At 41.1% G+C, this 12,468-nt stretch overlaps 1 protein-coding gene across 1 annotated transcript; it reads left to right on the top strand.

Annotated features, from left to right (window-relative positions):
* The first annotated feature begins 410 nt into the window (after window positions 1-410).
* ZNF131 (zinc finger protein 131) lies at window positions 411-12,255 on the top strand. Its single transcript, XM_026037654.1, has 7 exons — window positions 411-543; window positions 749-887; window positions 2,282-2,383; window positions 3,125-3,269; window positions 3,918-4,606; window positions 7,685-7,815; window positions 10,008-12,255. Exons 2-7 carry the CDS (start codon window positions 764-766, stop codon window positions 10,668-10,670), a joined length of 1,854 nt encoding a protein of 617 aa, XP_025893439.1. The 5' UTR covers window positions 411-543; window positions 749-763; the 3' UTR covers window positions 10,671-12,255.
* The last annotated feature ends 213 nt before the right edge of the window (window positions 12,256-12,468 follow it).

The following is a 12,468-nucleotide window of genomic DNA, read 5'->3' as shown; positions in this document are numbered from 1 at the left end:
GCTGTCAGTGGTTTTGAGGGTTCTGCGAAACACTGAAAACGCTCAGCCTCGTTGTAGGGCTTTGGCAGGGGSACCTGCACTGGAATGTGGGATTTTGGGKTTTTTTTTGAGGGGGGGAAATCACCCCGTAGACATGCGATTTGGAGGCAGGGTGCTTTTGGATATGTGAAAATCATAAGCTCTGGTGGCATGGTTTTCTTGGAATTTGGTGATCTGAATTGAACAAGAAGTAACCCGTGAAGTTGGTGGCCGATCGCTTTCCTTGTGGGATTCTGCGTGGCAAAGGAAAGGCAGGAGCTGCTGCTCATCTTGGCCTGGCTGCAGGAGAAGCCGAGTGGAAGCAGGAGCAATGGCCTCTTTTCACCGCCGTCCCGCCTTCCCCGGCTGCTCCCYTCCGCTTGCTGTTGGTGCCTCACGTCTCCCTTGGCTTTGCTCAGCACRATGGGCACAACTGAAATTCCATAAGCGAAGGCTCCCACTCTTCCCTCTCCCTGCTCCCATCCACTGCARAATGACTCTTCTCCACGGGACAGTTTTCCTTAGGTATGAGAACAGCCTGTCTGTGGAGCCCCACAGCTCCCTGTGCGTAAGGAAGCATTTGCCCTCATTGTAACCTGCTGCAAACGATTCTGTGTGTCTGTTGTAGGCTGTAAGAAATGTAGCTAGCTGCATATTCATGCTAGTTGGGCTGTGCATTGTATTTCCTGAGCGGCACATTGAGCTCAATCTGCTAACATGTCTTTTGCAGACCAGTCTTTTTGCCATGGAGGCTGAAGAAACAATGGAATGCATCCAGGAGTTCCCCGAGCACTACAAAGTTATTTTGGATAGACTGAACGAGCAGCGTGAGCAGGACCAGTTCACAGACATCACTCTAATTGTGGATGGTACGTGCAGGCCTGAGAGTCAGCTGGTATTGGGAGAACTTGGGAAGCTGCGAGCTGGGAAGCTGTCAAACTGAGCTGGTTTAAAACAGAACCAAGAAAAAACCTTCCTGGCTGTGTTCAGCTCTGCAAGTTGCATGAGCCTTCTGGGAGTCTGGGAGGACTTCATTACCCCCAGAGCCTTGGGGGGAACACAGTCTCTAGCCGTGGTTATTGCCAAGTTCTGCTTTTCTAAACRAGGGGCTGAGTATTTTCAGATAGAAGCCCGCTTTGACACTGCTGTACTATATTTAAAATGTTGTCCAAGTATTTCTAAAACATTGTTAGAATACTGCTCCCTAACTTGAGCCAACAACTTGCATGCAGAAAACTTGTACAAACTTTTTGTTTATGTTTTTTTTATTACTTACTTCTCAAGTGTCTGCTCAGTTTTAATGTGCACTAGAATTCAATTCAATTTTCTTTTTCTGTATGTTCTATAAACATAGCTATAAGCCTGATAAGCACTTAGATCTTCTGTCTCCTTTTTTTCCTTGTAAGAAAAGGAGGTATTTAAAGTATCACAGAAGGCTATTTCTTATTCTGAAGATGTCTTAGAATGGAGGAGTCCTTCAAAGAGCGATAGGCAGTGTCCACAGGACAGATTTAGCTGGAGTAAAACCAGGTGATTCTCAAAAGGACAGCAAGAACCTGCTTGGAGGAAGAAGGTCCTAGATTAGGAACAGGGAAGCAGACTGGGGAAAGATTACTCGTCTGGAATCCAGCACCATGGTTCCAGTAGTAGAGCTTGCTCCAGACTTTGCACGTTTGCTCCTGCTGTAGCATTAGCAAGTCCTCGGGGTGGGCAAAACCATTTTTTGTGCAGCTCTAAATGAGGCTGTTCCTCATATCCCTTCCCTGTGGGATGTTCATGTCTGTGCGCAGGGTAAGGCAGCGCAGCGATGGGGAACACACAGCGTGGGGAGCAGGAGGGAGAGGGCAGAACTGCAGGGGCATCTCTGCTGCCTCAAGTGGTGGGGAAATATTTAGGTCTGTAAGTGCAGTAGAAGCAGAGGACAACTCAGATAAAAGAAGGCAGGAGGTTCTCCCAGGGATTTCTTGTAACTTAAGTATCTGAAAAGAGAGACTCTGCAGCGGGTTAATCCAGCTGATTTAGGGGCAGAGCTTCAGCAAGGGCAGTGAGGTGAGCAAGGTTCTGCACGAGAAAGGACAGGCTGTGTGCACTGGTATCCCACGTTGCAAGGAGCTGCACCACATCACTTGGCACTTCTGGAATGAATTTGTAGCCTAGTTCTGTAACCATTTTGTTTTCTGCAGCTACTTTGCATCTTTGATTATCCTTTACTGTGAATAAGGAGGGTATTATCTAAAATGAAATTTGATGTCTCTTTTTCTAGGTCACCATTTCAAAGCTCATAAGGCAGTTCTTGCTGCCTGTAGCCAGTTCTTCTACAAGTTCTTTCAAGACTTCACTCAGGAGCCTTTGGTGGAGATAGAAGGTAATTTGATTCACAGAAATAACCTTTACAGTTCTGGATTCAGTCTGGAAACCTGACTATCCTAGTTTGGATAGACTAAAGTGTGTGGCTGGTCACAAAGTCAGCTTTCTGGTTATCAGTCTCTGACTTGTCCTGAGGCAGCTGTTGGCACTGGAAGAAACTACCTTTGAAGAAAATAAAATTCCTCTTCCAGAAGATTTCTATCCTCTTCTATACATTGCTAATAGAGGTTGCAGTCCCTATATGTTTTTAGGACAGCCCAAGATACCAACCCATTCCTTGATAACAGTCCTCCTGGTTATCCCAGGAAGATGCCAGTGGTGGTCGGTGACAGAGGCCTCAATGGGATGAAGAACAGGAGAGAGAAGGAGCGAGACCTCCCTGGCAGGCACATCAGCCTCCTCTCATCTGCTGCTCAAAGCTCTCTTGGACAGAGATGATATTTTGGTGTGTTTAAATGAATGGTCTTGGATTTTTGAGGGCTTTTTATTTATGATCATCCTGGCAGCCTGTTTCTATAGACTTGCCCAATTTCTATTTTTCTGTAATAGATTTCTTAATCCAGTGTGACCTTTCAAGAATGTCAGCTTTGTGAAATGGGCAACCAGAGTGTTATGAGCCTATTGCTGGGCAGGCAAGAGTAAAAGACTTGTCAAGCAGATAAGCCTGGGAATTGTTAAGTGAAACTGTGTTTTTTTTGTGTTTTTTTTTTTTTTTTTTTTTTCCCCTGATTCTGAGCAGGTGTAAGTAACATGGCATTTCGTCACCTAATTGAGTTCACTTATACAGCAAAACTAATGGTGCAAGGTGAGGAAGAGGCAAATGATGTTTGGAAAGCAGCTGAGTATCTACAGATGTTAGAAGCAATCAAAGCACTTGAAATCAGGTAAACTCAGGAGGTTGTCTTTCTTCCTAAACACTCACATGCCAGGTTAGGAACCTTTTATCAGAGTAGGTTGTCAGCATTTTGCAGCACTGTTCCTTATCCTGGAGCATCTTAAACTTCTGTGGGATCATCCACAGTAAGGTCCGAGTAGGAATTATAAAAGCTTAAAAGATGAATATTACATTTTGGTTTTGGACAGAACTCAATAGCCAGTGACATGGCTGGCAGATTTTGCAGGTATTGTAGGCTGTAACTTTGCGGTAACTTTTCCTCCCCTTTTCTTGGATAGAGAACTTACAGCTTTTCAGTTAGCTTGAGAATCCAAAGTTTATTGGATAAAACTGTGTCATTAGGCCAACTGGTCTTTCTTTTTAAGCTTAAGTTAATCTTGTAGGTAGAGCTTTTGAAAACACTTCTGACACTTTCATGTCAGAAACTCCACATCTTTACCCATGATATTTTACAGCCGTAAGGAATACGGATTAGGCCAGTTAGCCTTCTGCAGTGCATGCAGATTGTGTGGTCTTCCATCATCCAGCTCCATGGAGAATGAGCTTTAGAGTGTTTAATGCAGAAGTTCAGTATTGGGCAGGAGGTGTTGGGTAAGTGCTGGTGGAGCTTAACCATTTTTATGCAAATGCCTTACAGGAACAAAGAAAATGCATCACCTCTGGAATCAAATCAAACACAAGATAAAAATAAACCGAAAAAGAGGAAGATAGCTGAAACCTCTAATGTTATCACAGAAACGTTGCCATCTGCAGAATCAGAGCCTGTTGAAATTGAGGTTGAGATTGCTGAAGGGACAATCGAAGTGGAAGATGACAGCATGGAAACATTTGAAGAAGTGGCCTCTGCAGAGCAGTCCATAAAGTACATCCAGACTACTGGCACCTCGGACGAGTCGGCGTTGGCTCTCTTGGCAGATATCACCAGCAAGTATCGTCACGGGGAGAGAAAATGCCAGCTCCAAGAAGAAGGTGACAGTGCAACCGATCCCTCGTGCAAACAGGTAGAAGGTATTGAAATTGTGGAACTTCAGCTGTCACACATGAACAATTTATTCCACTGTGAGAAATGTAACCGTTCGTTTAAATTGTTTTACCATTTTAAGGAGCACATGAAAACACACTCTACTGAGAGTTACAAGTGTGACATATGCAATAAAAGGTACCTACGAGAGAGTGCTTTGAAACAGCACCTCACCTGCTACCACCTCGATGAAGGTGGCGCCAGCAAGAAGCAAAGACCTGGCAAAAAAATACATATCTGCCAGTACTGTGATAAACAGTTTGACCATTTTGGACACTTTAAGGAGCACCTTCGGAAGCACACAGGTAAGAGCACTGTTCTGTCCTTGTGCCTTTTGCTGCTGCCCTTCACGTGTTTCCATGAAGTAGAGAATATGCTGAAGAGAGGCCCGAGAGCATTAACAGTGCTATTTGCCTACTAGCTAAGCTTAAGTGTTGATTACTTCCCCCTGCCTCTCCCTCATATAAATTGTGAGGAATAGATGWCATGGCAATTTTTTGTTTTATATTTTGAGCTGTTCAAAATAGGCAGCTTTGAAAAAGAAAGCCCTAATGACGCTTCTTTCCCAAGTATATTAAGTTTTTAAGATAGTTTTAACCAGTTCTTGAGGCATGTTTACATCTTAAAGTGCTTAACTGAGGAGCTGCTCTTTGTTTTTGCAATTTATTAATATAATTTTGTGTTGAAATGATCTGAATTGCGAGTTTATTAATGCAGAGCAGTTTGGAGAATTTCTGAGCAAATGCTTATCAATGCAGTAGGCACGAATTACCCACCTTGCAGCTTTCTCTGGAACCAGTTTGTTGGGAACTTTCAGTGTCTCTCTGGATATCTCCCGGACAGTTTCTTGGTTTGTTCATTTGCTAATTGTGACAGCAAAATATTTCTATCAACTGTAGTATACTTTTTATTATAAAATCTTCCTCTTTAGAATCTGGATTGCATCTTTCGAGTACAAAATGACTCATGTTTCTTCCTTTATAGGATGGGAGGTTAACATGCTACTTGTTTAAAGTTTGTGCTGTCTCTACAGGTACTGTGCATTATAAAAGTAACTGAGCATAAAATACCTGTGGGTCCTGGTTCTCCACATGCTCTTTGTCTGGCACGAGTCGTCAGGAAGAAGTTGATGGAGGAGAGCAGCCCTGTTCTTTTGCAGCTTGTCTTAGTTGCAAAAGGCTAATGAGAACTTCTGTGTATCTGTGTCTGGGGCTCCTGGTGTTGATATATGGCACTGTATCCTATCCCAGTTGCCACTTTAAAGTAGCTGCTTTAAAAAAGGCTTTAAAATCCCTTGTGGAGGAGGGAGTGTTTCTCTGTAACAGCCAAACCAAGTTAAGGTACTTGGAAAAGTTTTTTCAGAGTAGAGTTTGGGGTAGATGATGAGCATAGCCCTGATAGTGCCACATGTTGGTTCCTGTTGCAGCAAAGGGTTCTGGGGACAGAACAACTTCACCCCTTGCAGGAAATGCAGGGCAGAGGCAAAGAAAAACCCTCCCATTGAACTGAAAGCTTTCCAAGCTCTGAATTCTGTGTATGCTGCTTCAAAACTAAGATAAAACTAAAAGCCCAAAAATGTCCCCTACGGTGTGTGTGGTCCTCTTGCTGCTTACTTACAAGAGCAGCAATAAACCGAAAAGTAGCGAATGATGAAGCAATGGTGGAAAAAGGCAGCCCGTCGGTGTGGGCAGTCGCCATGGACAGATTTCGGTGTGGCTGTTGCTTTGCTCTTGCCCCAGCGGAGGAAAGTGGATCCATGGAGCGTCTCTCGGGCGTGCAGAGCCTCGAGCAGCTTCCGCCTCGTGGGGGCTCTGAGTAAGGGCAGAATAAATCGGGCTCTTGTTCCACTTGCTCACCTTGAGTATCCGTAACTCTGAAAGCAGTGACAGCATCATCTCCACAGCTTATAGGGGAGAGGTTTTTTGGCCTGATCTTGTTATCTTTTTCCTTATTATGCGAATGAAGGAATGAGATTTTGCTTAAAATCTTAAGTAACTCGCAGGAAGACAAATTCTGCAAGGCTGCAATTAGTGTGTACCTATTGAAGTCAATATCTCTGGTTTATCTTACACAAGGACAATTTACTTTTATAAAAGATAATGTTAGGATGAAGCTACCGCTCTGAATATGCTTTTCTAATCTTGATATTTTACAAAGCTTTCAGTTCAGRAGGGAATCAAAGTTGTTCAGTGTCTCTTTCATTGCTGACTGTGTCTCAAAACCRGGCTTTTTGGTTACATACAGATAGATAGGTGGAGTGATAGGCATGCTAGATGGGTTATCTTTCCCTTCATGAGGGTGTAGGTACTYACATGAACATGGAAGTGAAGGAATTGTGTTCCAAGCTGCCCAGCTAATAACTCTGTAACTGCACTGATCTATATATTTTTATATATATATATAAACTTAGGAAAATTGAACCAGGGTAAAAGTTTTATGAGAAGTGTTCTTCAAACGGTAGTTAACATCATCCGTAGAAGTAAATAAATAGACATATAAATGGTTTGCGTACCTTGAATGAACGCTACCAAGGAACTCCTTTGGAAAAAAAGTATCTGAATTTACTATTGTCTCTCTCTAAACCCAATTTAAATACTCAATTGTCGCTTTATGGTCCTAGATGAATTAATGGGTGTTTGCTACATATTAGGCAAACAAAAATCATTGTATGTACTCTTAAAGAAGAAGTCATTATTTTGGGGAGGTTAAAAGGTACTTATTTTGGCGAATCCCTGTCCTGTATCCTTAAGATTTTAAAGGACTAGCACTATATTGGACAATCTCTTCTCAGTGTGAGAGCAAATCTTACTTGGTGAGACTAAACTAATGGTTGGATGACAACACTGGGGAAAAGAAACAAGTTTTCAGCTTTTTATGGAGCTCAGTTTCAGGAAATCAGAACTCTTGATCATAAGCTGTTATTTTTATTACTAAAATAAAACTTTGTTATTTAAATATTTCCTTCCTGAAAAACAGATGACTCTATAATTGCTAAAGCTGACTATCTAGTTGTGAATATTAAGTCAAAATATACTATTGCTCTGTTAACATTCTATTGAAGTAGCCATTTAAGTTCCATAAGTACATGTCTGTACTTTTATTGGCATCTGTAGACTAGACTAAATTGTCTTTTTTTCCCTAAATGAGAGTTTCGATTCCGCATAAGGTTTGCCCTTTTACTTTTTTACATGGAAAAGGCTATATAAAATATCTTCCTGTTATTCTGTAGAATAATCTAGTTGGCCACCTCTTTATGGTATTTCCCCCCAAGCCCTAACAGCCTATTTCTCACCCTGCACAAAGGTGAGAGGTGCAAGACAGAAAGGCAGCAGAGAACTGGCTCTTTCACGGGTACTTATAAATCCCTGTGCCTGTCTCCCTAGGTGAGAAACCATTTGAATGTCCCAACTGCCATGAACGTTTTGCCAGGAATAGCACCCTCAAATGTCACTTGACGGCCTGTCAGTCCGGAGCTGGAGCTAAAAAGGGAAGAAAGAAGCTGTATGAATGTCAGGTGAGTAGTGAAGCCTGAGGCTGGTTATCTGCTTCCTGTGCTGGGGAAGGGTGGGAATTCTGGGCTGGAAAGGCAGTGAGAAGTGGAAGAGTGTCTTGCAGACATGAGCCCACTGGAGTAATACAACTATAAAGATTACACACATCTATAACGTGCATATAACATGCRGTTCTTATATCTAGGCAGTTCCATTTATCATGTGGAGCTTCATAACACTTTGTTAATCATAGAGATGCTTGTGGATAGGTGAAAGTTTAGCTGCATTTTACTGATCTTTCTGCTTCCTTTTCAAGGTTCTTGATGCAGTGACCTAGGCCTTTCCTGCTTGCAAGCATGCTTCACTAAAGTCCAAAATGCAAAGTACTATTTTATTTCCTATTTTATTGTCCTTCTGTTTGATACAGTGTCTTTACTCTGGAGTCATTCCAGCTCATATTCACAATCTGTAGTGTCTCTTAGAGAGCATAAATGATGGATAGCTGAGATACTTGGTCACTATTTATAACTGACTTTCTAAAGCTGTTCAGAAGAATATCACTTGGTAGTTAATAATCAGCTTTCAAAAGTGAGAAATGTGAGAACTGAGATTGGTTTCAGGTCTTTTATTTACCATTTTGTGGTGCCAACACTGTTACAGTCTTAAAGAACACTTGTTCCCTTAAGACTCGCCTCGCACAGTTCCCACAGCAGCTGTGTTCTCAGGTTAAATTGCTGTTGAAGAACAGAGCTGTACGTGAGCTCTATTTGCCTCAGAAGCGAGGCAATRATCTGTTCCCATTCACAGAAYGCAGTGCTCTCATTCATGGACAGTAGTGAATGCAGGAGAGAAATGAGTTCTTGGAGTTGTTAATCTCCCCATCATCTCCCCAGACAGAAGTGTCTGGGGACTACTGGTCTATCCCCTGGGATAGACTAGTGCTATCACATCGCTTGGTTGTCATGCTGCTCAAGTTAGTCCTTGTAAGCACAGTTGTCTCAATGCTAAACTTAAGCCTATAGAACTCCTATATGATAAATGTGCTTAATAGTTTAAAAATAAATATCCTGCTTTGTCTTTGCAGCCCTTTTAAAATAACTTTTTCATAAACCTTTCTGACTCTAGAACTAAGTTTGAATAGTGATCAGTAAACTCAGCTCCCGCAGCAGAGAGGAGAAAGCAAAATTGCATTTGCTCAGTGAGCATTTTGGTGCTTTTTGTATATTGTGTACTGAGTTAGGCCAAGGTTTATGGCAGAAATGCTAATTGTGTATGGTCTTTGCCTTAGTATAAAAACTAATTGATTTTGAGTGCTTGACTGTAAGTCTGGTATTTTAAAAAGTGTAAAAGGATCTTCCTTCTTTCTGAAGTGCAAAAGGATCTTCCTTCTTTCTGAAGTGCAGGCTGAGGGTAGGTAAAATGCGTCACCAGCTTGGTTTTATCAGACTTTAACAGCAAGATGGTGATAATAAACTTTATGAAGTGAAGATGAGTCCTGAGTTAATTCCCCGTCAGAAGAGTATTTACCTTTCTGTATTGATTGCTGAAAACTGGGAGGAGATGGAACACTTTATTTCAAAAATATTTGCTAGCAATGGAGGAGTGTTGAAATGTGGCTTCTTTGCTTCTTTCCACAGCCAAGAACAGTGTATCTGCAGGGTAGGCAGCCCTTTCAGCTGGAAGAGACTTAAAGGATAAAATTTTCAGAGATCTTTATCTGCTGAAATTACTCGTTTTATATTTTCTGAAATGGTAGAAAGGGAGAGTTGAATCTATCCAGTTAAAATTCAGTGCTACAAACAAGTAGATGATGAGAAGCTGGCGAGTGGTAACTGCATCCAGAACTTTTRTGAAAGGCCAGTTTGTGTTGTAGTTTCATCATATAGTACTTCTATGTAAATAGCTCTCCACCCAAAATTCCAGTACCGGAATCTTAACTGGGGTATGATTGTGTATGTGGATTTCACATGATAAATTTAAGGAACTGGTGAAATGCACAGATTCATAAACTCTGTAGGTATCCTCCGTATGTATAACACACATACACCAGAAGCAGGCATTCTGTGCATTCATAGTTACCTTTACAACTTTGACCTCTCAACATGCATTTTTTTAAATCCAGTTTCAAGAAGCTACACTGTTAAAGCCTTGATGTGGAATATTATGCTTTGAGCTCTTTAAGCTGGCACTGTTTAACATACTGCATCTTTTTCAGGTGTGTAACAGCGTGTTTAACAGCTGGGATCAATTTAAAGATCACTTGGTAATACATACGGGTGACAAACCCAACCACTGTACCTTATGTGATTTGTGGTTCATGCAAGGCAGCGAGCTGAGAAGGCACCTCAAAGACATACACAATATTTCAGAACGAATAGTGCCAGAAGAAGTTCTTCCAGTGGAAGCCGTGGAAGCAGAACCAGTAACATCAATGACTATAATAGAACAAGTGGAGCAAGTCCACGTGCTGCCAGTAATCCAAGTACAAGTGGATCCTGCACAAGTAACTGTGGAGCAGATGCACCAGGACCTCCTCCAGGACAATCAAGTGAAAGGCACACAGATAGACGAACTGCAGGAGCAGGTACAAATCAGTTACTTGGAGGTTGAGCACATTCAGACTGAACAAGGGGCTGAAGTTCATGTGGAGCAATTACATGTTGAGCATGTAAATCAAATACAGATGGAAGAAGTACAGGCAGAACTTATAGATGGAACAGACCTTGAGCAAGTAGAATATGAAAGCGTTGATCAGGGGGAAGCAGAAGAGAAGGAACCTAGTCCAGTAGAAGATGCAGCAAAGGAAGATCATGAACAAGCTGAAGACTTAAAAACTCAACAGCTAGTAGAAACACAGCATGAAAAGGTGGATGACTAGGACAAATTGCCACACTGTGCAGGTTTAGGAATGAAATACCAAATTATTTTTGTTAATTTCTACACTGGTTTTTGCACCCATCAGTGATCAGCTTTTCAATATGCTGTCCAAGAAGCTGGACAAGCGGACCAAAGTTAATTTTCTTCATGTACAACTAAATATCTCTCATACATGAGAAGTAACTTTCCCATTCATGTAGCACCAAAAACAGGAACTACCACAGAGTTGGACAGCTTGTGAGGAATCGAGTAAGAAATTACCTGCATCACTGTTCCACCATGCCCAGGTATATATTGACCTCTCCTCCTCTTGCCATAGAATCAAGCTCCCCTTAACAGATTTGCAGGGTGTCTGCAGCAGAAGAATTAAAACCTGGTGGGTTCTAATGTAAATGGCCAATTGTTTAGCTGTGAATTCTGTAGGCAAACAATGGTGCTGTGTCCTGACAGTGATCCTTGCTCTCCCTATTATCCGAGATGCTTTCTGTCGATTGGTACTTTGGAACTTCAGGCTGGGGAAAATCATGGMGGTCTGGAGCACAAAAACCCTGTGCCTTTTCAACAGTGACTGATTAAACTTCCACAAAGCTCCTAAAGTGTTTAAGAGCCTAGTGCAGGTAAAGGCAATGTAGGTAATGTTATAGTGCTTTATATTTTTGCTTAAAATTGTCAGCTACTGATTTTTTTTCTCCTTTTTTTTTTTCCTTTGCATTCAGTTTAGATTGGGAGGGGAAGGGGGTGTTGAGGGAGAGGAGAAAACAGATTCCACATGGAAGCAGTGGGACACTTTAAAAGGGACACTTTAAAATAGGAAAAGCCCAGTAGAATGTGGTAAACATAAGCTGGAAACAAAAAGGACCTTACTACCAGACTCTTTTATAAATTTTTAATTTTTAAAAATGACTGTGTTTAAACATAGAGAAGACTTGTCTATATGGTATCAGGTTCCTGGGTTTTTTGAAATGAAATTCTGACACTTGACACAAAGATCTTGTGCTAAAAATAAAAGCCATAGGTATGAGTGTTTAAACTGTGGATTAAAAAGTAGGAATGTAAATATTTTAATCAATATTAGACAATAAAACAGTACCAACCATGAAATGTTGCATTATTTGCTTTATCCAATAAGTTGGGAAACAATTGAGGAAAATGGTTTACAAAGCAACTACRGTGCCATGTCCCAGTGTTAGGAATCAACTTCATTTTGATAAGATAATAGCTCGTTATTGTAAGATTAAGTTTGTTTAGTGACTGCTGATCTGGTTGTATTTTTGAAGATGCTAAGAACTTCTAGTTTTCAATTATTGCCTTGAGATTGGAGGTGCTTCATACTTCCGAAAAACTTTTCTTTCCCTTAACTGGAGGGGGGGAAATTAGGCAAGAGTTCTCTAATGCTCTGGGTAATCCTATCTGTTAGGATTACTAATAGATATTAATGAAAATTGGGCTTTTCTACTCAGTCTTCTTCAAGTGCAGATTTCCTCAGGCTTGTTCAAATGTGTTTTTTTTTTTTTTTATGTAGTCTCACTCAAAATGATTCTTGTGTTTTGTTATACCATCTGAGAAACTTTTGCACAACATGGATCTTGATTAAAATCTGAAACAATTTGATGAATGTAATTTGCATTCTTTGTTTTTATGATGCTTGGTGGTAAGATTTTGAGCAGAGGGGAGAATGTGGCCCAATGTTAACAAGGTAAAAACTGGCTTCTGATAAACCATTGTCTCCATTTTTAAAACATTTTAAAACATGGTTCTTAAATAAGCAGTGTTTATTTTTGATGGATGGGATTTATTTA

The sequence above is a fragment of the Nothoprocta perdicaria genome, unplaced genomic scaffold, assembly GCF_003342845.1.
Source record: "Nothoprocta perdicaria isolate Ctin4 unplaced genomic scaffold, notPer1 scaffold_1, whole genome shotgun sequence".
Classification (NCBI taxonomy): Eukaryota; Metazoa; Chordata; class Aves; order Tinamiformes; family Tinamidae; genus Nothoprocta; species Nothoprocta perdicaria.
The sequence above is the reverse complement of the archived record's forward strand: the minus strand, read 5'-3'. Positions and strand labels throughout refer to the sequence as shown.

Bases quoted from the DNA above. Each gene is read 5' to 3' on its own strand.
- ZNF131 (XM_026037654.1), top strand. From the start codon at position 764: ATGGAGGCTGAAGAAACAATGGAATGCATCCAGGAGTTCCCCGAGCAC. The intron at 2,384-3,124 runs GTAATTTGATTC...GATTCTGAGCAG, and splicing joins GCCTTTGGTGGAGATAGAAG to GTGTAAGTAACATGGCATTT. The intron at 3,270-3,917 runs GTAAACTCAGGA...AATGCCTTACAG, and splicing joins ATCAAAGCACTTGAAATCAG to GAACAAAGAAAATGCATCAC.